The sequence below is a fragment of the Zychaea mexicana genome (assembly GCF_025766255.1).
Source record: "Zychaea mexicana strain RSA 1403 chromosome Unknown BDB00scaffold_123, whole genome shotgun sequence".
Taxonomy (NCBI): domain Eukaryota; kingdom Fungi; phylum Mucoromycota; class Mucoromycetes; order Mucorales; family Lichtheimiaceae; genus Zychaea; species Zychaea mexicana.
The window spans coordinates 89,066-112,592 of record NW_026516786.1 but is presented as its reverse complement, the minus strand read 5'-3'; the positions used below and the strand labels follow the sequence as shown (position 1 = coordinate 112,592).

Genomic DNA, 23,527 nt, shown 5'->3' with positions numbered 1-23,527 from the left:
TGTACTGTGTCTCTTTTTTGACTTAGCTCGTAGAAGAATCTGCCTCCCCCATTTTCCCTTCTCTCTCAATCCCGCACACACTGCATCCCCCCCAGTTTCAGAGGATCAGCGCAACAGTCAACAAACGGACAAGAAGGCAGTGTGCGCATATTTTTCCCAAAAAGGCTTATTTTACTACTGAGATGGCCAGTTGTGCAACATACCATATGCCCTCTGATTGTGAAACAGTCGGCTGGTGGGTGGCCCTCCCACCTGATCAAACACACGTGCGCGACACACCGTCAGAAAGAGACCGCGTTTACCTTACAAAGAGCCCGGCAGCAGCTCTTGTTTTTCCCATCCCACCTTCTGCTACTGTTTTGACTGAGATGTAAAGAAGGCCAGCAATAAGCAGATACACAAATATTATCATTGTCCGCTGCTGCTGTTGATGCTGTTGTCTCTGTCGCCATAATATCATCGACAGCAACAAGGTCTTCTCATGTGAGCGCAAAGATCTGTCCATACATAAGCCGCCTCCTTTTCCTCTTTCGCTCTCGCCCACCTGCATTGTATGTTGTCCGTAACGCACACATTAGATATCTCTTTCTCTATGATTATGTATAGATTGGAGGGAAGAACTATGCATATGATAATGCAACAATCGTACTATCTAGCGTCATTGATATCAACGGTTGAGGTATCAACGCACATACTATGTGCTAATTCTACTACTATTACTACTTATTTAGATTGACCAGACGACTATGATAACGATAATTACGTGCCAAGATTAAAAGCAAATCAATCTGTGAGGAAACATGTCCACCAGTAATATCTCCCCCACTTCTACCCCGCTTATCGTGAATGCATGTCATTCATGATAAAACAAAGAGGGCGTCATATCAGTGCATAAAATTCCCATTTCTTCAATGTTTTATGCTCCATTTTTGCCGTAGACTATACGTAACCTGCTATCATTCCATTTAAACTAATAATATATGCACACGCTGTAACAGCAGTATAATATTCACAAAACATTGGAGACACGAAGGGAAAGAAATTAGGCTCCGCACAAACCTGCAGCTGCTGGCAACATTAGCACGCGTGAGCCCAGCCTGCGTTTGTGCTTGTACGAGAGATCTCCATACATATTAATATTATTCCGTTCCTTCCGATGGATGACGATATCATTGACATTGACGACGACCAAACGGAACAACAAGCCATTGTCCCTGACACCTTCATTCCGTGAGTTCCGCTTCTCCTTGTTTTTGATCTACCCCAATGGCATATTACCCTATAATGGGAGGGATAAATCCAACTCACGCAATGATCCATAAAAAGCGAATCTGCTCCAACTACGATAACAGCAGCAGAAACTACAACAACTACACCGCCACCATCCCACCCTATCGCTTCCGATTATGAAAATTCAGCAGCGACGCCATGGACAGCCGATCATGATCCAGTAAATATGTGTATTACTTTGAAAAGGAGCGATCAAGAAAACGGGATCTTTATATATAGTAATCGCCAGAAAAAATACTTGACGATCTAGGACATGGACGAGGAATCGCGAGCATTGATTGAACAAATGCTAGCTGAAGAGCAATATTATTATGGTACAGACACTATATCCACGTTACCAAATACTTTAAAGACCACGAAATCCAAGACAACGACGAATAAACGAAAAGCTTCAACAACCAATGCCTCAAAGAAACTAAAGACTGAACGTAAGCATATGTAGTTGCTGCTGATTTATGGAATAAGAGATAGGCGATGGGTATGCCAGTTGTGTATAAAAAGACATGTGAGATTTCTAAAAGAAATGACAATAATGCAGCATCGATATCGTCGGCATCATTACCGTCACACAAGACACGTTGGACGCCGGCAGAAGACAATATATTACGAACTGCTATAGTAAATATCTAAAAAAGCATTGCCATCATCATCCGAAGGTTTGGGGGGCGGGGGTGGGGGAAGGGAAAGGGGGAGAAAGGATCAAGGTGGAAATACAACGGGAATCCAACCAATGCTATAACATTCTTGGCTATACATCTCTTCTTCTAAAGGAACTACATGGATATGGCAATTGGAAAGCTATTGCGACACAAGTCAAAACACGGAATTCTCTCCAGTGCAAAAACCGCGCACGCCACTGGGTCTTGTCCGATAAGGTAATGTGATAATTATTTTCTTTTCTCTCTCTCTCTCTACGATTTCTTATGTCGTATGAACAGTACCACGATGTGCGTGTTTATATAATGTGTGTGGCGCTCTTCTGATCTATATCATGCTTTTTTTTTAGCTTGAAAAGCAATCAGTATCACCAACTTCATCATCAACAAATGCGCCATCATCACCATCACAGCAGCAACATGTTACAATCAAAGAGGAAGCTCAAGATGAAGAAGACGATGAAGAGGACGAAACAAGCAAAGCGATGGTGCAGCCCACTAAGACAGAGGAATATCAATATGACGATGAAGATGACGAAGAAATTTCGGTTGAGGACAGTGACACGCCGCCGCTATTATCCATGGAATTACCTATTCTAAGTCCTGATAAAGATAACGAAGAAGAAGAGGACATGCATGAACAGAGAAAAGAGCACCAGGAAACGCTTGATCAGGATATGGATGATGGGGAGGATGATGAGGTTGGGGATGATGATAATAACAGCAATTACAACGACGACAAAACTCAACAACAGATGATTCCAATGGAACAAGCATATGATGTGTTTTCTGCTGATCACACCATCCAGGAAACAGTAGCAACAACAACGAATGACGAGCCAGACAACCTTAAATTAGCCAAGGCTGAAGAGGACAACGTGACACAAAAACCGGAAGATCCCGCAATTCAGGGACCACCGCCCGATCCACAAGTACACGCATCATCGCCATTATCATCTTCTACTTCGGATGCAGCAGTCCCCTCATCACCGGTAACAGTAGCGCCAGCTACGACAGAAACAGTGGTGAAGCCAGAGATGGAAACAGCAGGAGCAGAGACAGAAGCGACAATACCCCAAACGGATACGAGTACATTGGTATGCGAACAGAACGTTCTTCTGCCTTGTGGTAGATCGTAAAATCTATGTATTGATCGACTGTGCTGCGAACGATAATGACGATGATCTATAACACTACATTAGTTTGACAAACACACGATCTCTGAGGAGGAGCAACAAAGCAATCCCGAATGGTTCAGCAACAAGCATAGCAAGACGCCCGACCGGTACCTCAAGATCCGGAACCATATTCTTCAGTGTTGGCGGGAATGTCAGCCACGCTACTTGACTAAAACAAGCGCACGGAAAGGACTTTCCAATTGTGGTGATGTGAATGCCATCGGTCGCGTGCATGCTTATTTAGAAAACGTCGGCGCCATCAACGTGGGTTGTGTTAACAATGCACCCCGACAGCCGCCGAAACGGACGCCTCGTGAAGCACCCGCACCAGGAACAGCAGCAGCAGCAGGAGCCGCCCATGACGAAACACTCAACGACGATATGTTCGCTGCTGCAGATCTGGTCATTGGATACGACGGGTAACTATCATTCCCTTGCTTTTTCATCAAAAACATATCATTAGATGAGCTTAGAAGGATAATAGTAGTAACAATATGTGAATATTGTACAGACCCAGGAAGCGAAAAGTACGAAACGAACTTGGCGAATGGCAAGTGTTTATCATATTTTGTTTCCATGCACCCATCATCTGCGAGACTTATTAACATATGTGGGTGCTTTAGGGTGGATCCCAAAGAGTTGGAAGGTCGCGTCATTGAGCATGGGAAGAAGGGTAAAGTGTATATCATTTTGCATATAATTTTCGAGGAAAGCGCGGGCGGGAGGGGGGGTAACAGCAACAGTAAAGGTTATTGTGTTTCAGGGTGCAACGTGCAGGTACTCAAGCGTTTCAGATCAGCAGAAATTACACCACCTTCGAGGCCTAAACGAGTCATCAAGCGACCACACCATCATTTCGATGGCAGCGGCTATGATCCATTTCGGCTGGTTCCACTGGAATACTATGATGATGAATACCCGGCTCCATTTATCGTTGACATCACGAGTGATGCCTTGGTAAGTGAGAATCTTTAAATGATCCAGGGGATAGGACGACTATCGCGAAAATGATGTCTGTCAAGACAACAAACCATTTTATTTACTAATTCCTTCATTTAATATGGTTTGTTTGCTTTTGTCAGCTTATCATGGACTTTCATTCTCATTTGGCACACACGGAAATCATTGGCTTGTTGGGTGGTAACTTCGTGGATAACGAGCAAGGAGGTAATAGCAGTGGTGGTGGCAACCAAAAGGTCCTTAAAGTACAAAGTGTATTTCCATGTAAAAGTACAAGTACTGGTATCCAGGTAACGTCTCGCAAATCCCTTCAGCAAGATCACATAATTTATTATATAATACGTTAAATTAATGACTTGGATTGCTATGAATCACATATGATTTTCTTTCCCCTGCATGTAGTGTGAAATGGATCCTGCTTCCGAGATGAAGGCGCGTGAGGTCTTTGCAGAAAAAGGGTATAGTGTCGTCGGTTGGTACCATTCCCATCCTACATTTGAACCGCATCCAAGTATACGGGATATCGAAAACCAAACATCATACCAGGTATATACAGCGGACCATTCAAAGAAAACGCGTGTGTGTTTACGTATATACAACTTTATTACCGATAGACTCTATTCCGTCATGAAAATACGGGCGATGAACCATTTATCGGCGTCATTGTCACTCCTTACGACACTGAGACTGTTAGCGACCACTCCATAATACAGTACATTCATATCAGTCCGCGATGGAATGAATCTGCCCCATTCCGTACGTCGTCATCTGAAACAGGGAGAGACCTTAGTCGTGTATTATATGCTAACTGGTTCCATATGTAGGCGTTCCGTACGCATGTAAAAGAATGGTTTATCAAAGCGGGCAGGTCTCGCCACAGGTATTTCAAGAATTTTTAAAACTGGTTGGAGAATTCAAGGATTATGAACAGTAAGCTTTTCTTTTTCTTTTTCTTTCCCTCTCTCTTTTCGCTCGTCCGTATCCAATTACATACTTACATTTACATTTAAACAACCTGTTTGTTTGGTTTTTTTAATGCAACAGTAAAGTAAACATGCTACACCCATTTACTGGGTCACGAACACGATTGGACAAGTTGTTGGATTCTATACGAGCCAACCTATTTTTACCGGCTGATCAAGTGACAGAGTACCTGGAGCGGGTACGGCAGCTGATGCTGAGTCAATTTGTTACCGATACCATCAAATCAAGCAGTTTATCACCGATTAATGATGACGGTCATAGCAATGATAACAACATCCTTAATGATCATGAAACTTCCACGACTACCGCTGCTGTTATAGCTGAAGCTGCAAATCCCTCACCATTACTATCGTCATCATTACCGTTACCCGAAACGAATAATAACAGTGCTGCTAGTAGTAATAGTAGTAATAGTAGCAGTAGTAGTAATAGTAATGAAACGCATACTCCTGCATGATTTTGAGGAGAAATATCTTTGCCAGTTCATCACAGGTTACATGAAAGCGTGGTATCTTTTACATTGTAACCTTATCACACATCATATTCATTATTACTTACAATGTGTCACAATTCTTTTCCGCGTACAACAAACCTAGGAAAAGCTGGTCACCAACATTTAAATGTGTATAAAAACTACATGGTATCACACATATAGTATAGGCAATTAAATAGATACAGTAATAAGGAAAGCAAGATAAAAAAAGCAAGAGAGCCCGGATCATTCAAATGATGTATGTATGAACATACAGTATATCATATGGAGTGTCCGTGTGTTCTTTATTAGAATGTATTTGTGAATCGTTGTGAATCGTATGGCAAGCAAGGGGAAATACTGCTGTGCAAGGGGAGGATTTCAAAATGAAGTCGATACAGTAATCTTTAATGGATGTTGTTGTGTTTCTAACATCTTTCTACATTGATCATGTAATGCAACAGTATACAGTACAAAAAATAAAATATCTGTATTAGAAAGATACTAGATAATACTAACTAGATGGAATTTAGAACATGCTCGCTCAAAAGGCTAGTCGCAGGGAGAGGAAGGGCCTTAAAATTAAGGAAGACAATGGATAAGCAATATGTGTAGGAATGGGGGGGCTGTCTATGTGTAAAATGCATGATAATTCCAACCTTCCTTTCCTCCTGTCGATCATATAAACAGTGGAGTTTAAGGAGAAACGGGTTTAACATGCTATAGGGTTACACGAACGACGCAATGTTGTACTGTATGATAGCAACGCATGGCACTCGTGGCATTTTGCAGGTGTGAGCCGATGATAATAATAGCGTGATGTTGATAGGGGTGCATATGTATTGACCACCTTTTTTTCGTTTTGTATAATGTAACATAAGTTGATGCTCATAAAATTGTGGAGATGTGTTTATTTGATTTGCAACATTAAAGGGGAAAGTTGTTCTTTATGTATATAGTGAGGAAAGGAAAGCCTTAGCATTTTTTAAGCACGTAAACGATAGTGAGCAGGAGCAGCATGTTACGGTACAACTATATAGGACTCATTAAGTTTTCTACAGTAAGTATATAGCACAACGTGCACTAGTGGCAATTATTGGTACATTTGAGCATGTTAACTAATTATATCACCACACAGCCTATGCCATTCACTTGTGCTCGATAGAGCAATTCAAAATCTGAATTTTGAGACAAGAAGGTAACGATTAGTGGACAATCATCTTTCTGATTTCTAGACGCCTAACACTCGTTGTCGATTGTTTGTTACTTCTGCAGAGACCACACATCTGTAGCTGTCACCGTCAGTGATAATAGCGACCGGGGTATCAACGGCAAGGCAGCAATTGATTTCAAGCGTTCTTCTGCACGACCAGATCTGGTGTTGTATCGCAATGGTATCGAGTATGGTGCTGCTGAGGGTGGAAACATCAACGATGATGGCATGAGCAAGATAGAAATTGTAGAGTCGCATTTACACTGCCCTAAAGTTCTAAAGAACATGCTTGATCATGCTGCTGCAAAAGCTGGCGAGAACAACGAGCAATTAGTACGACCACTACGGGTTATTGGCTTCTATCAATTTCGTAAGTCATGAACGGAGAAAGTGTCAAACAAATACGCTAATTACTCCACTGCCGTGTATGTTAGACATGCGCATACGTGTCTCCGTGTTGGATTGTCCAGCTGGCTACACATGTCGATTACGATCCACAACCAAGTATGAAATATCCGCCTGCCCTACATTGATGGCTTTAGGATTAACACCCATATTGGTATTATTTATATCACTGACTTTTTTCACTTCTTTTTATGTCTAGTTAAACTTTATTCATGTCCAATCAGTCTTTTATTTATGAATCTGTACAATTATGATCCATTCCACCATGAATTTGTTGTCTATATACCCCGTCCACTCCTTCACCTGAACTCACAAAAACAAAATAAAACATACATCAGACAACTATTCTATTGATTGACACTTTGTGGTGGATTTATGTCGTTAGCAACCAACGCAAGAAAGCGGAAGTGCAAAATTATAATGATCTATTACATCAAAAGACGAGTAAAGTAAACTCATAGACAAAGTGAGCCAAGTGTAATAAGTTGATAAACAAAATTCCGAATTAAAAAGATAGCATCTTTATAAGTGTTTGTTTTTGCTTCTATCGCTTCTATTTCCGTATCACTACTTGTATGTTCATCCGATGCAAACAACTTTCTCAAGAAAAGTTGCAGAAGATACAGTATTGAACGTGCACGAGGAAATAGTTTGTAGAAGATATCTGCATGCTTATCACTCCGCCGGCCCAAAGATTGGCCGCTGGAAGCTTCTGTCCTTGTCGTATTACGTACATTGCAACAGTACCATTCTAATCTTATAAGCGGGTACCCGTACCATTCTTCGCCCATGTCCTTGCCAATAAGAAATATCGTCACTTTGGCTCAAAATTCGGCCCCTTTGATGGTTTGTTGACACATCCACGACGGTAACGTTCAATCAGTTGCTGTAATTTTTTCTACTAACTCGAAAATATTTTACAGGAAATTTTAACTAGGACAGCTGCACATCCACCTAATTCTACCGTGGGCTCTATTATCGTATATATATGTATATTTTCTCAGAGAAAAGAAATGATTATCCACACGTATATGCCTACTACAATATTGTCTGAGACGTGCTAACGCAGGAATATGCTGCTATATACCTTCAATGAAATAAGAAGATGTATGTTCTAACTATTGGTAATTTTAGGGAAGCTCTACTTGTCTGCTTGTTGAATTTACCACCACTATAAATACAGCACCCATCTGGTAGCTTTATTAGCTGCCTTGAAGTAATTAAAATCTTCGTCATCAAGTCTCGTAATCATTGCTGTACCCACACACACAAATGATATCTATTTCGACAATACATAGTACATATTATGTTGTAAGCAGCGATGCAACTAGTTGACGCTTAATCTTTGTAACAGCATAACGGGTATCTGAGAGTATATTGGAAAACCATGTCTTGCGCAAGTTCTATTGAAACAAGACGAAAACAGCAAAGGCCCTTCGGCAGCGCACCCGCGCATCCCTTAACTATTTTGTACTGACACAATCAAAAAGTAATATGATCTTTTATCCGAGTAGCTTTTGTAAAGCAGACAAACATACAGTACATATCACATTTCGCTCTTGGCAAAAACACCTTTTCTGAATGGATTGCTGAAAATAAACCCTTAGTGTATTAATGACAAGTGTTTGTGAAACTGTGGTGAGTGTACACGACAACAAGAAAGTTCAATCGGTCAACTACTTATCGTTTCTACTCCACTCATTCACATTTTGGTGTTGGGCACCTTGCGAGAATAAATTGCAGCGAAACATACGCAAACAAGATTTGCTGGCAATGTTGATGTTGAGCATATCGATAGTTGCATTTTTTACTTGAGTGCTGTAGAAGTTTACGGGGAAAGCTTTTCCAGCTTTTAATTAAAGGGCGCTTCTGTACTTAGAACGGAAGACTTTCTCTGATCCGCTGATTGAAGCAGCACGCGAGTCATGCAAAGGACTTTTGTTTTTCCGAAATCTCCATGGCAGTATGCCGTTAGACACTACGTCACCACCTGTACTCACTGCACTGTAATGATATACGAGCTTTTGAATTCGGGACAGCTGTCAAAACATGTTAAGCCCTTCTTATGATGACTGAATACACTAGGTGACGAAGTATAGTGTTGAGAAGCGTCTTTTCAAAGTATAGATCGGAGAAAGAGACTTCAAAATCATCATATGGGCAGCACGAGCTACTCTCTTGAATGCACATTTAGCAAAATGAGTTAAATACGTGCTAGGATGAGTTTTCTCGCGGGCACATATAATAGTAGAAAAGAAATTGTGACTCAGAGAAGGACCAAAATCAATATAATGTTGGATCTGCCAAGGGCTTAGTGAGAAATCACACAGACTGAGATAAAATAATACGGATGTGGGATTGCGTACTTAGTATTGCTTCTGCTGCATCTCCTTAAAAAAGTACTCGCAATGCCGGCAAATTATTCTACTTCTAAGGCGTTATTGTCATCATGCATACGAAGTCCTTTGAGGACCTCTTGTACCAGCATCCTCCCTTTCCACCTCCCATTGTGGTGGTGCTTAATGTCTTGATCAAATAATGTAATCAAAAGGGTCCTAACAAATTACTTGTGTCACATTTTTCGTGTGGCAATCCATGACCGGAGCTTTCGGAACCCGAGGTTCCGCCGATCAAAACCCTTTATACAAACCCCCACCCACCCCCTTTTCGGATGTTAATTTAACGCGGTTGATGCAGAATTACATCCATACTAAACTAATGTCCACCGGATATACATTTACGTATGATCTGCTGCAATAGATCAAAGAATTAGACGCGCCCCTTTGCATTGGAGAAAAAAATATATAAACCCGTCGACTTCCTCTTATTATTCAATTATAAACGATAAATACTGCATCTTTCATATACTCGTTTGCATTTTCTACTTTGATTATATCATCCATCTCACCTTTTTGTAACTCATCATCAACAACAGCAATATGACCGTCGAAACATTTGATTATAGCCATTTGTACTCTTTCATCAACCTATTTGAACAGCAAGTTCAACGCTACGCTGACAACACGTTTGTGCGCTACCAATTACCAAACACCCAGGAATTCAAGACCATGACCTACTGTCAAATCGACCGCATCGCAAATAATTTGGCAAACAAATGGGCACCGGCTGTGCAAGGCGTCGATTCGATTGGTTTGGTGGCTGACCATTCCATCTACTACATGATTTCCATGCTCGCTATATTTAAGCTTCAGCCTGCTCTGTTGGCTCTATCGCCGCGCAATTCTGTCGCTGCCAACGTGGATCTCCTGACGAAGACTGGCTCCCATTTTCTCGTCGCAAGCAAGAAATACAGCGCATTGGTCAAGGAGTGTGCTGAACAAGTCCCCGGTGGATGTGGAGTCAGTATTCTGTCACCTTTGGATTTGGAACACCTTAATTCATACACATCGGATTTCAAGCGCGCACCCTCCACCAAGGACGACATTGAAAAGATCGCATTGATCATCCACAGTTCCGGCTCAACGTCGTTCCCGAAACCCATTAGACTTAGCAACCGCTATTTGTATTGGTTAGTCCAAGTGTTGTCATTCCAAATGCAGCAAGACGCGCCTTTCATGAATTCCTCCGATGTTATGCTGTCTTCTATGCCATTGTTCCACGTCTTTGGCGTATTTACAAACTTCATGCCTATTCTGTTTGGTGCCAGCTGCATGATCTTTGGTCGTTTACCGCCTACTCCTCGTGAGCTTGCTGGTGCCATTGACAAGTACGGTGTTACTATGATGGGATTGCCTCCCATGATTCTGGAACAAGTCGCTGAGTATATCGAGGACACCCAGAATGATTCGTTTAGCCGTATCAAGTTCTGTTTATACGGTGGTGCGGCACTCAGAAAGCCTGCCGGTGACTTTTTGAACGCCCGAGGCATGAACGTACGAAGTGTTTATGGCACGACAGGTAAATTGATTATTTTGAACTGCTAGAAAATAATATCTGATAATCAACTCTTAATGATTATTAGAAATCAATGCCATGGCAGTTTCCAACATCACTCAGGGCTACGAACAATGGTATGCTTTTCGACCAGCATTACCCTTAATTCCTTACTGTATTTGGGAACCTCATGATGAAGCCAAGGGTATCTATCATCTTGTTATCAAGGCCGATTGCCCTGCTCTGGCCACAAATGCTGGCAACCGACCTAACGGCGATTATGCCACCAACGACCTGTTCATGGAGGATCCACCCAAGTCGGGCTACTGGCGCCATCTTGGCCGTAATGATGATACACTTGTCATGTAAGCCATATATAAAGAAATATGAAAGGAGCGTTTATGGTATGATAATTAATGACGATAACATTAACTTTGCTACGAATTGTAGGGAGAACGGTGAAAAGACCAACCCTGTACCCATGGAACATCGAATCAGTAGTGCTAAGGTAGTTCGATGCTGTACAGTTATCGGCGAAAACAAACAATGTACTGCTGCTTTGGTCGAACTTGATCAAGAGCACGCACACAATTACACACCTGAAGAAACGATTGCTCAAGGTAACTAACTCAGATAGCGTCCCTCTTTCCTTCAGTGAGATATTAAAATTGTTTGATGATTGATTAGTGCGTGAAGCCGTCGAACGTGCCAACAATGTCGCACCCAGCCACAGCACGATTTTGCCCCAAATGATCTATATTTTACCACTGAGCCGACAATTGCCAACCACACTCAAAGGCAATGTAGTGCGCAAGCGAGCCATCATTGAGTTCCAAGAACAAATTGATAAGATGTACAATGACTTTTTCCAAGGACCCGCTACTACCGCTACTGGTGCAGCTGATGGAGACGCACAGCTCGATATTGACGCTTTCCTTGCCCAAGCTGCTGTTCAAGTTCTCCGCAAGAGCCCCATTGACGCCAATGCATCCTTGTTCGACTACGGTTTGAACTCCTTGCTTGCCATTCAACTACGCAATCGTCTTGCCACCCGCTTTGAAAATGTGCCCAGCAACTTTCTGTTTGAACATCCTACCTTAGCTTCGATGAAGGAGGCCCTCACTGCTGGCGAGCCTCAAGACCAGGATGCTCAACGTGAAGCAAGATATCAAGACACCCAAGCTCTTCTCGATGATTATATCAAGCGTGCTGATGCCGATTTCCCTGTGGCCCCCAAACCAATTAAGAATGCCCGATCAAAGGAACAACAAACAGTCTTGTTATCCGGAGCAACAGGCTCACTGGGCGCGTTTATGTTGCGCGATTTGATCTTATCGCCCAACGTGAAAAAGATTTACTGCTTGGTCCGTGGCAACAACCTGATGCAACGCTTGCACAAGTCGTTCCAAGATCGTTTGCTAGATACATCATTGCTTGAAAAAGATAACAAGGTGGAAGCATTGACCATGCAACTCGACAAGCCGTATCTGGGTTGGGAGGAAGCAACGTACAACAAACTCAAGAAGGAGGTGACCATTATCCAACATTGTGCCTGGCTTTTGGATTTCAACCAGCCTGTCCAACACTTTGATCGCGAGTGCATCCGAGGCTTGTACAACCTGCTCCAGTTTGCCTATCGCAAAGAAGATCCCATACATGTCCATGTTGTATCTAGTATTAGTGCTACTGCTGCCTACGGTAAAGACACCGTGCCCGAATTGCCTTCTCCCAAGGATCCTCACGTTGCCATGCCGATGGGTTATGCCCAATCCAAGTATATTGTTGAGCACCTGTTTCACTATTTGACCCAGCAAAAGAATTTCCCTTGTATTGTCGAGCGTATGGGTCAAGTTTGCGGTGATACCGAGCACGGCGTCTGGAACACTTCGGAACAATATCCTTTATTGATGGTTGGTGGTACGCAACTTGGATTGATGCCCAACTTGGCATCGGTCACTGTCGACTGGCTGCCCGTTGACTTTGCTGCCACGAGCATTGTTACTATTATGCTCAAACTAGGCGCATCAAACCAGTTTGGCGAAGGCGTCTATCATATTGTGAATCCAAGCAGAGTCGGATGGTCTGACGTGCTAAAGGCTATGCAAGCAAGTGGTATGAAATTTGACGTCGTTGAGCCTGAACAGTGGGTCGAAGCGTTGAGCAAGCACCAGGACAATCCCGCATACCGACTAATGTCGTTCTTTGAAGCCAACTTTCAATCGTCCTCTTCCAGTGAAGAAACTGCCACAATGCCCGTGTGGGAAACTGAAAAGACGGCCGAGTTGGCACCTGTTTTAGCACAAGCACCCGCTTTTGGCGAGACCTTGCTAAAGAAACATCTTGCATTCTGGCGCAATGTAGGATTCTATAACCCCACCACTTTGTAAAATAATAACTTGTAGAAAAAAAAATAAAAGTAAAAAAGCTTACATACATTTATTTCACATGGCTGTGTATTAAATAATCAAACTACGTAACGTGAGACCCCTTTCGGTCGTTTCCCCACAGTTCAGAAATATCGTATAAAAGGGGCCTGAAGCCATGATGAGAACCGTGACAACCACTAGAACAATGTCGACAATCGTGTCCCAGGCAATCGCAAAAGAAATTCGACCTTCCTCAACGTAAAAAGAGCATCGTATATTATTGCTTTTCTTCTTTCCTGGCTACACACGTTTTTTCGCTAATATGTATATGTTGTTATTATACATGTAATAATTCTGTGTATAACAGACTCATTGTGGTGGCTCCCACTAGCCAAACAGCCACAGGACACAATTACCAGCTGCTAATGATGAAGAGGTATATACTTGCTAAATTGAGAAAGTCTCTTTCTACTACTGACTCCTACATACGAACAGAAATTGAAATTGACTCTTGAAGGTGTATTCTCGGAATAGAAATGCAAAGAGCAGCTTCATCAATGCACACGTTTTTCCAGGCGGTGTCGTAGATAAGCAAGATGAGGCATGGAAATTCGATAGCGTTTCAGAGTAAATATTGGCTACTGCTTTTTGACGACGACCTGTTCGGCTTACTAACCAATAGCTGGATGTCCTTTCTAACCACTGTGCCATAATAAATCTCATTTAATTAGACTTACAAGCAAAATTTGTGCGATTCGAGAAACGTTTGAAGAATCGGGCCTTTTGTTGACACATCCGCCTGCACATACTGTGTTTAAAGATGCAGCTGCTAGAGAAGCATGGCGTGAACGTGTCCACAACGACGCTTCGCAGTTCAAAGTCCTGTGCGAAACATACAAACTGGTACCTGCAGTTGATACACTGATTCCATTTGCAAATTGGATAACTCCTGCGGTCGAACGTCGGCGTTACAACACACAATTCTTTCTCACGGTGCTCGATCCCTCGATCGCTGTTCAAGAAACAACTGTGGCTGATGGCAAGGAATTAGTCCAGCTTGATTGGTTCACACCCGAAGAAGGTATGATCTCTGTGAAGATAACTTTCGTAGGAGTGCTTGTGCCCGGGTGCCGTCATATTAAGGATCGTCATAGCAATCAAGTAATCCTAATATTTTGGTATGTAGCATTGTCGGTATGGCGTGAGCATAAAATCGTCCTGTTCCCACCTCAATGGTATTGTCTTCACACCATGGCATCTTTTAAGGACTACAATAATATTGCCAACAAAGCCGGTGTGGGTGCATTGAGAACAAGCGATGGACGTATCTCGACTGTGATGCCACAGCAGGGTAAAGTTAAAGAAACTGATACTGCTAGAGCAAAGGAGGGCTACCATTCTTTCTTGGCATATCCTGGCGATGAGACCTACCTAGACATTTGGACGGGCAAGCCGTCTGGTCAAGCCGGTGATCGTCATCGCATTTATATCCGTGGTCGTATGCAAGACTTTGATTTGGAGAAGAACGTCAATGTACCTGAACCAAAGGCTAAACTTTAGATAGTTTTATAATCGCGTATTATACCTCTTTCTCCTCCTTTCTTCTTGTTCATATTGTACTGATATACGAAAAGATATAAATGTTTTAAAACAACAATGTTTGAGAGGAAAGAAAGTTTTTCGTTAACGCAACTATTCAATTACAAGTTCTCGTTCGATTTCAATCCACTTTAGAGGCACGGTTTTCCACAAAATGCATAAACCGATAAATCTATAGTGTTTATCATCCCCATCAACATGTTTTGTAGTAATAGCGACGACTGGTAATGCTTTAAAGCTGTTGTTGGATGTCTCAAACACGAGGTCGGAAAGGATAAGACACTCGGTACAGTCATCATCTGTGAGCGAGAGACATCCACCATTATAACCCGATTTGGTTGGCGAGCAGTTAACCCAAAGATCGCCATCTTCCCGAAGCGGGAGCCAGCAGGAGACGTGTAAACCATGGACAGAAGCAATGATATGTGAATTACTAAATTGCTCCGGATACGTCTTGACCGAGCAAGAGAGGAACGTCAGAGATTTATCGGTGACAGGTTTTCCTTGTTCTCCTTGGCGAAAGTAAAGGTCCTCTGGTACGACTCGACTACTAGTATCTTTGTTGATGGAAACCGAGATGCATTTGCATTTTATATGCATCAACGTCCCGGAAATGTCAATATTTTGTACTTGGCGGGGAATAAATTCCATATCTCGATATCGACATCCTTTGTAAATATCACCCATCCAAGACACGAGTACTGCCCGCTCATCACCGTGATGCTTTTCGTCGATAAAAGTAGCAGCTGCGGTGGTAGCGGAGGTGGGTTCCCCAATACAGAGTAACGAAGCGTCGTATTGCACGAGTAGTCCATAAAACCGAAGCATCAGCTCGTCGACCGACTGATCATAACGAATCAAGTCGTTCATCTCGGGGATTACACAGTTGAAAATGTTGGCTAGTGCAAAGACTGAATCACATGTGCTGTAGGTGTTTTGCTTGCTACGAAAATGTTGCAAAATAGCCCTAGTGCTCCATGGCGACGATATAGCTGTTTTTGATACGGAGGATGAGCAAAGTGAATAAACAAACATCTTGGTAGTGCGAGTCATATCCATTGTGGTGCTTCTTCTTGGATCCCCAATGCTAGCTGACCACGTGTGCGTATTGCGGCCCACAATAAGTAAATTTCTTGATATGAATGCTTCTGCAAATGGCCATGTTTGGTTACACAACTCGGAATTGGCCACCTTCGTGCACATTCGCTTCGCATTCTGCCAGTTGTCTGCTCCAATAACGTCCTCTTTAGGATCGTATGTCAGCTCCGGGATGAGAACTACTGTATAATGCGCATTGCGATAAATCTGGTGCATGTCTTTGATTCCTTCGTTTTCTTGCTCGGTTTGATGAACGTCACACAATTGGTCATACCAGATGTACCGAATTCCGAAATCTTGGCATATTCGTTGAATAAGTTTTTGAAAAGTAACTCTGTGAGTTGTCGAATTCGCTACAGCATCTGCCACTGCATATGTCTGTGCTGCTCTCGCGGTCCTTGTTTTTGTCGATTTTATCGCTAGTATTTTATGGATGTCGTCTTCAACGTATGTGATGATTTTATGCTGTTGATTATCGGTATCCGGGTCTGATTTTTGAGCTCTGTTGCTTCGGGCATAAGAGAGTGCGCAATATCTTTCTGTCACTGTTGAGCCTTGCACAACTTGCATGTCGGAAACGCGAACAAGACGAGTAGGCATATATGCTGTCCGGATTCGTGAAGACGCTATAATTCGGCCGTGTATCGGGGCAGGATTTGCTGGAGAAATATAAGGGCCAGGAAGCCACCCACCACTACATCCTTCGCTAAATTGAAACGTGTCGTATGTTACACGCGTCATTTTGCTTGATATTGGTACAAACGTATTTTTGCAAGAAATCATACAAAATCGTTGATTATATTAGTCTTCAATTACTATCCACAGAGGAACAACGGCATTATGCAGAATTTTTGAAATTGTAGTAGAATGTACATACAGAAAAAGATAGAGCCGAAAACCAGACAACAATGGGAAATGCTAAACCAAAGTGTCCAACGCAGCAGGAAAAGAATACAAATGCAGAAAAGAACATGTGAGGGTATGCGTAATATTATATAGGTTTGAAATGTCTCGCAGCAGAAGCAGTCATAATGCATGTACGACAGCGAAGCGTCACCAAGCTGGTACTACTCGTGTGCTAATCATGACTCAGAACCTTGATGTTGACGGTAGTAATTCAGGAAGGAGAGAACTTCTTTATTTCATAACGTGTGTAGGAAGCTCCACAAAATTACTCACTACTACAAGTGCCAAAAATCACAACTGTAATTAAGTTACATATTTATTTGAAGGAATACTATAACGCGATACAGGCTAGAATCAAACAGCAATGAGTGGGTCTACAGTATGCACTTTGTTACACCAAGAACTTATTTCTCTGGCGGCTTTGAAGGTAGTTAAGGTATGCAGCACTAACCACTTCTCGCTCATGACATTAATTATTATGCTTTCAGTATGTATTGTTCTATATTGATTATGAAACATAAGATGTCACAAGGCTTGCATAATCGAGACATATTTGAGTTCGCAGAGCTGTATAAAAGTTGCAGCAACAGTAATTGACAATCCTGTTTTCAATTCGTTAATATTGTCCAGGCACTTCTTTTAAGGGCACTTCTTTTAAGGGCACTTCATTTCAGTGGAGCAGGGTACTAAGGTGCTGTGATAAATACACGTTAAGAATACGACCTTAAGTAATAGCAGTTTATTTTATGTATCTTTTTTGTGTACGACAGTGGTCTTCTGTTGCTCGAATATACTGTTTACATATGATATCATATAAATTTACATTATCATTCAAAAACAGCCAAGATGTATATCAACAGCAGAGTTTCTTTCTGTTACACTCACCACCGGCTACATAACAAACGGGCTTTCTTCAGCTGTGGTATCCCATATTCTGCCCCTGAATGTAGCGCAAGGAATCGGCCGATTACGCAAGGTCACTGAGTCCCATATGCATTTGAACTATTCGAACTCAAGTGATTTAATTCAACTTCCTACGCTACAAGCAATTTAAGGAGGGGTTTAAAAGTTTTGGCTATTGCTTACATTCTTTTCATAATTTCCTCCTCCCTTTGGCAGCTAATATGACAGGAACATCATCGTTCAACTACAGGGACTTTGACCAGGGCTACGACGAATACCAGAGTTTGAATGATGACAAGCGCTTACGTCCTTACGAAGAGCAATACGCCAGCGATTCAAGCACAGCTTATCCTCCAGCTGTAGCAAGCGCTTTACACCATGTGTCTCAAGAAACCCTACGTGAATTTCCCCACTCGTGCATTATGATGGTACCCGAAACGCAGCGCAAATTACTTTTTCATTTGGTGAAGCTCTTAAACTCTCAGAATATCCTGGAGATTGGAACGTTTACTGGTGCTACTGCGATTGCCATAGCGACCGCTCTTCCAGAGAACGGCAAGCTGATCACGCTCGATATTGACGCAAAGGCATTGGATGTTGCTCGTAAGTACATAAAGGTACTAAAGCTGGAAGACCGAGTAGACTTTCGGCTTGGTGCTGCTATGGAAAGGTAAAAAGAGAAAGATTATATTTTACGGTACATATTGTAACCGTCGTGTGTCATTGCATTTCTATGCTTACCAACAATTTCGTGGGGTGTGGATCAAAACCAAATCAACAGTCTCGAAGCACTCGTAAAGGAAGATCCACAGCGTCAGTTCGATATGATTTCTATCGGTAAATAAAGCTTATAAGCTATCTTTGTTTACGAAGGAAGAAGCGTTGTATACGAAACTGATCGTTTTCTTTTCTGAATTAGATGCGGATAAGACAGGATACACTTCTTATTATGATTTTATTATGGACAACGATCTGTTATCCGACCGCGGGGTAATCATTGTCGACGATGGTACGTAATAGGCTAGATTGTACTAACAGTAAGGGGCCACAACAAATGTTGATTTGGTTATGCACGTGCCTGTATGAAAGGAGAACTTACAGAGAATATCCTCGTGCGCCAATTAGTTCTTTTCCACGGTCATGTACATCGATTCGCCGGATATGAGGAGTTGAGGCCTATAAAAAGTACAGCTTTAATGAATGCTGAAGAGGTGGAGAAATGGAGCAGAGCTGGTGTTGCATTTAACAAGCACGTCCTGGAAGATCCACGCGTAAGAGTAACGGTTTTGCCCTGTTTCGATGGGTTCTCCTTGATCACCAAGGCATGATGATTAGCTATCTAGCAGTATTAGTAACATACAATTATAAAATATATCATATTTACTCAGTGTACTAACGATTACATGGAATATGTGAAACGGGGCTTTCTTCTGACTGTCGAGAGAGAATAATTAGCCCAGTAAGGCGCAGCAGTGGAACATTGCGTAGTAGCACACGGCACTTTGTGGATCTTCACAACTCATGAGCGGCACATCAGCAGGTTACTGTATGTATCACAGAACGCCACATGAGCACTCCAATCCTAGGATGCAACTAGCTTGATTAACGAACTTCTCGCTATCTTTACCGATGCGATGAATTAAAATACAGAGAAACCGTGTAGTATCAACAGACTTTGATTAAAAGCCGTATCAACAACTTTCATGTCATTCTACAAAGAAGTACATTGGTATAACGACTTGTGGAAAGAGCAACCAACGCGATCCTGTGTGTATTCTCAATAAACGTACTTGCATATACCATTCGTCCAACTTGTTAAATAAAGGCAAGTTCTTTGTCAACATTGCTCATATAGGTCATAACACTTTGATCGATTAAAGTACGGATACTTTTAGCTATCAGTAGGTGCACCTCACGCAACAAAATGGCGCCATACCACACAAAAAGTGCTCTTAACAGACTAATGCTCTTCATATCTATATATGATATTATTGAGTAAAACAATACTTTGGCCTCTCCGGACGTAAGCTCCGAATCATACGATTATCCCGAAACGCACGCAAACTATGCTGATTGCCACAGCTATGAAGATATAATCGATGTGTCGATACAGTCAACCCCCGTTAACGTCAACCCCGATATAGACACCTTTCGATCTTGACAAGGTTTTCGGACGTGCGTTATCCTCTGTGTGTTAACTCTCTCTGCGGCGGAAAACATAGCTTTACTTTCCCAAAGTTACAAAATTACATGTCTAAAGTCGAACTAAATCTTTCGATCTTTTGAGCTCCAAATAGGGAAGGATATTGACTTTGTTGGTCTACCGTGCTCATCCACCTGAACTATCTCTGGCGCAACCAGGTGAGTTCTCTTGGAATGATGGGTAGAATAGACTCAAGCCCCGCGTAGGGACAGACCCCCAGAGAGTTTAGTTGAATCAATAGCACTACTCGAGTCTTTCAAGTGTCACTCCTTACTGATTACTCGATAGCGCTATAAAAAAGGCCACTCCGCCTTAGTCGCGATAGTGAACGGCGTATTGAAAGGGACAGGATTACCCCTGAGGCATGGGACTTACTGTCTGTCAAAAAAAGGGTCTACCTCGTTGTCGTCATAATTATACGAATCAAATTTTCTTGTTTGATTAATAACATTGATACCTTGCAGAGCTACAGAACTAGAGGGTACGACAGAAGACAAAGGATTTTTTAAAAATATAACATAATACCAGCACGTAACGCACTGTTACACCATTAGAAAAGACAATATCATACAGTTGCTATGGAGACCGAGATAGGCACTTAGAAAACTCCCTGAAGAGTTGGCGTCCCAAAGTGCCTATTGAAGACTGCGCTTGTAGCCATCCCAAAAGCGATTTTTCAATTGCAAGATAAATGTGTGTAATCCGTCGTTAAACTTCACGGCACTTGAGGATCGTTCTTTACCGTGAGTAGAAAATAGAGGAAAAGAGTAATTTACTGTATAAAACGCAGCTGTCATAGATCGGTATTACTGACAAACCCACACACGGTCTCACTTATTATCTCTTTTGTTCTATTACTATTTTATTTATGATTCCTTCAAAGCGAAAAAAGTGAATGTGGGAGGTGTGTTTTGCGTGGAATATAGTATAAATGGGATGTTGACGTTTACCTCAGAAAGAGAAAGGAAAAGAGGGAGGGAGGAAAGGAGACTATATTTACAACTCATCGTGACCATAAAGAGGCTCATCCTCTTCAGCATCATAACCGGCACCGCCAGGAGCGCCACCATCAGCGTAAAGCTTGGCTGTAATAGGGTTGACCACGGACTCGAGCTCTTCACGCTTCTCGTCAAAGTCCTCCTTTTCAGCCGACTGGTTCTCATCCAACCAATCCATCTTTTCACGGATGGCGTCTTCAAGGGCATCACGGTCATCGTCATCGATCTTGCTGAAAGCACCAGAATCGTCGCTCAACTGAGACTTGAGAGTGTAGACGTAGTTCTCGAGCTGGTTCTTGGACTCGGTACGTTCACGGACCTGCTTGTCCTCCTCTGCGAATTCCTCGGCTTCACGGACCATGCGGTCGATTTCTTCTTGGGAAAGACGACCCTTGTCGTTGGTGATGGTGATAGATTCAGACTTGCCAGAGGCCTTGTCAGCAGCGCTGACCTTCAAGATACCGTTGGCATCGACTTCGAATGAAACTTCAATCTGGGGAACACCGCGGGGTGCAGGGGCAATACCGTTTAACTCGAACTTGCCAAGCTTGTTGTTGTCCTTAGTCATGGCACGTTCACCTTCAAACACCTGGATCAACACAGTGGGCTGGTTGTCGGCGGCAGTAGAGAAGATCTGCGATTTCTTGGTGGGAATGACAGTGTTACGGGGAATGAGCTTGGTCATGACACCACCGGTAGTCTATAATGAGATTTTTTTGTTAGCTTCTCACTCTTCATTGCTTCTCTTAGTAGCATAGTGAAACAGACAATTACCTCGATACCAAGAGTCAATGGGTTAACATCCAAAAGGAGAACCTTGTCGGAACCTTCTTCGCCAGAAAGGATACCGCCTTGAACAGCAGCACCATAAGCGACGGCCTCGTCAGGGTTGATGCCCTTGGAAGGCTTCTTGCCGTTAAAGTAATCTTCGAGAAGCTTCTGGACCTTGGGGATACGAGTGGAACCACCGACCAAGACAATATCGTCGACCTGATCCTTGGTGAAACCGGCATCCTTGAGGACCTGTTCAACAGGCTTCAAAGTCTTGCGGAACAAATCGTTGTTCAATTCTTCGAACTTGGCACGGGTCAAAGTTTCGGAGAAGTCTCTGCCCTTGTGGAACGATTCGACTTCAATACGGACGGACATCTGAGAGGACAAAGCACGCTTTGCCTTTTCGACTTCACGCTTGAGCTTGCCCATGGTCTTCAAGTCCTTGGTGATATCCTCGCTGTACTTCTTCTTCCAGACCTTGATGAAGTGGTCCATGACACGCGAATCGAAATCTTCACCACCCAAGTGAGTGTCACCAGCAGTAGCAAGGACTTCGAAGATACCGTCATCAATCGACAAGAGCGAGACATCAAAGGTACCACCGCCCAAATCGTAAACCAACACATTCTTTTCACCGCCAGTCTTGTCCAAGCCATATGCAATTGCAGCGGCCGTGGGTTCGTTGATGATACGCAAAATATTCAAACCAGCAATCGTACCAGCGTCCTTGGTTGCCTGGCGCTGAGCGTCATTGAAGTAGGCAGGAACTGTGACAACGGCGTGGGTGACGGGCTTGCCCAAATAGGCTTCAGCAGTCTCCTTCATCTTGGTCAAAACCATGCCAGAGATTTCTTCAGGTGTGAAGACCTTGTCGTCATTCTTGACTGCAACCTTGATGTTGGGAGCACCATTCTTGTTGACCAATTTGAAGGGGAAATGCTTCACGTCGTTCTGGACATCCTTGTCATTGTAACGGCGGCCAATCAGACGCTTGGCATCAAAGACAGTACGTGTGGGATTGGCGGCATATTGGTTCTTGGCAGCATCACCAATCAGACGTTCGTCATCAGTGAATGCAACGTACGAGGGGGTGATACGGTGACCTTGGTCGTTGGCGATAATTTCAACGCGTCCGTTCTTTTGGACACCAACACAAGAGTAGGTAGTACCCAGATCAATACCAATCACTATATAATATGTGATGGTTGTAATAATGTTTTTATATTAGTCCAAGTTAGAACGATGTGGTGCGTGTCTGCCTCTCTCTCTGCTCCTTTTTTCCAACTGAGGATCTTCTACACTCCAGCGTCTTTTGTCGATTACGCGTCGTCTGACAAACTTACCAGTTCCATATGCTTCTTTGTCGTCTGCGAAAACAGTCTTTGTGCCAACAAACAAGGCACATACGATGGCAAGAAGGGCCAATAAGGTGGCCTTTCGATGCATGATTGCGTATATGTAAATATGTACAGAAAAAAGAGAGAAAGAGAAAAGGAAAAGATGGGTGGAGAGGTGAGTTTATGGATTCTCGTTCCGTTTATATAGTTCAAACCGACCATTTACATGGCGAGCCATGTTGCAAATTGTGATTGGACGCGGTTTGCGAAATTCACATGTGCTACGTGGCA

At 42.8% G+C, this 23,527-nt stretch overlaps 7 protein-coding genes across 7 annotated transcripts; 5 read left to right on the top strand and 2 right to left on the bottom strand.

Moving 5' to 3' along the window:
• The first annotated feature begins 908 nt into the window (after positions 1-908).
• Positions 909-5,548, top strand: BDB00DRAFT_851327 (uncharacterized protein). The gene is made up of 15 exons (XM_053125498.1): positions 909-1,230; positions 1,327-1,450; positions 1,541-1,718; positions 1,829-1,908; positions 2,061-2,165; positions 2,297-3,043; positions 3,149-3,543; positions 3,636-3,674; positions 3,748-3,797; positions 3,927-4,081; positions 4,207-4,374; positions 4,487-4,630; positions 4,699-4,840; positions 4,909-5,014; positions 5,129-5,548. Exons 1-15 carry the CDS (start codon positions 1,157-1,159, stop codon positions 5,523-5,525), a joined length of 2,904 nt encoding a protein of 967 aa, XP_052974167.1. The 5' UTR covers positions 909-1,156; the 3' UTR covers positions 5,526-5,548.
• Positions 5,549-6,284: 736 nt separating this feature from the next.
• BDB00DRAFT_792336 (uncharacterized protein) lies at positions 6,285-8,318 on the top strand (the record flags this gene model as incomplete). The annotated part of the gene is made up of 5 exons (XM_053121111.1): positions 6,285-6,332; positions 6,581-6,600; positions 6,679-6,738; positions 6,816-7,123; positions 8,293-8,318. 5 exons carry the CDS (start codon positions 6,285-6,287, stop codon positions 8,316-8,318), a joined length of 462 nt encoding a protein of 153 aa, XP_052974166.1.
• Positions 8,319-10,097: 1,779 nt separating this feature from the next.
• BDB00DRAFT_773619 (uncharacterized protein) lies at positions 10,098-13,439 on the top strand (the record flags this gene model as incomplete). Its single annotated transcript, XM_053120107.1, has 4 exons — positions 10,098-11,076; positions 11,141-11,417; positions 11,503-11,672; positions 11,740-13,439. The coding sequence occupies 4 exons, from the start codon at positions 10,098-10,100 to the stop codon at positions 13,437-13,439; spliced, it is 3,126 nt and encodes a 1,041-aa protein (XP_052974165.1).
• Positions 13,440-13,822: 383 nt separating this feature from the next.
• Positions 13,823-14,978, top strand: BDB00DRAFT_773631 (uncharacterized protein; the record flags this gene model as incomplete). Its single annotated transcript, XM_053120108.1, has 3 exons — positions 13,823-13,854; positions 13,953-14,045; positions 14,150-14,978. Coding segments are annotated over 3 exons (954 nt in total), but the record flags the coding sequence as incomplete, so codon positions are not given.
• Positions 14,662-17,070, bottom strand: BDB00DRAFT_851281 (uncharacterized protein). Its single transcript, XM_053125497.1, has 4 exons — positions 16,993-17,070; positions 15,100-16,860; positions 15,004-15,037; positions 14,662-14,874 (listed from the first exon to the last, which is right to left on the bottom strand). Exon 2 carries the CDS (start codon positions 16,854-16,856, stop codon positions 15,111-15,113), a length of 1,746 nt encoding a protein of 581 aa, XP_052974163.1. The 5' UTR covers positions 16,857-16,860; positions 16,993-17,070; the 3' UTR covers positions 14,662-14,874; positions 15,004-15,037; positions 15,100-15,110.
• Positions 17,071-18,346: 1,276 nt separating this feature from the next.
• On the top strand, positions 18,347-19,252 carry BDB00DRAFT_773604 (O-methyltransferase; the record flags this gene model as incomplete). The annotated part of the gene is made up of 4 exons (XM_053120106.1): positions 18,347-18,594; positions 18,706-18,761; positions 18,844-18,933; positions 19,050-19,252. 4 exons carry the CDS (start codon positions 18,347-18,349, stop codon positions 19,250-19,252), a joined length of 597 nt encoding a protein of 198 aa, XP_052974162.1.
• Positions 19,253-21,123: 1,871 nt separating this feature from the next.
• Positions 21,124-23,345, bottom strand: BDB00DRAFT_878019 (heat shock 70 kDa protein; the record flags this gene model as incomplete). Its single annotated transcript, XM_053127684.1, has 3 exons — positions 21,124-21,825; positions 21,900-23,086; positions 23,243-23,345. The coding sequence occupies 3 exons, from the start codon at positions 23,343-23,345 to the stop codon at positions 21,124-21,126; spliced, it is 1,992 nt and encodes a 663-aa protein (XP_052974161.1).
• Between the last annotated feature and the right edge of the window lie 182 nt (positions 23,346-23,527).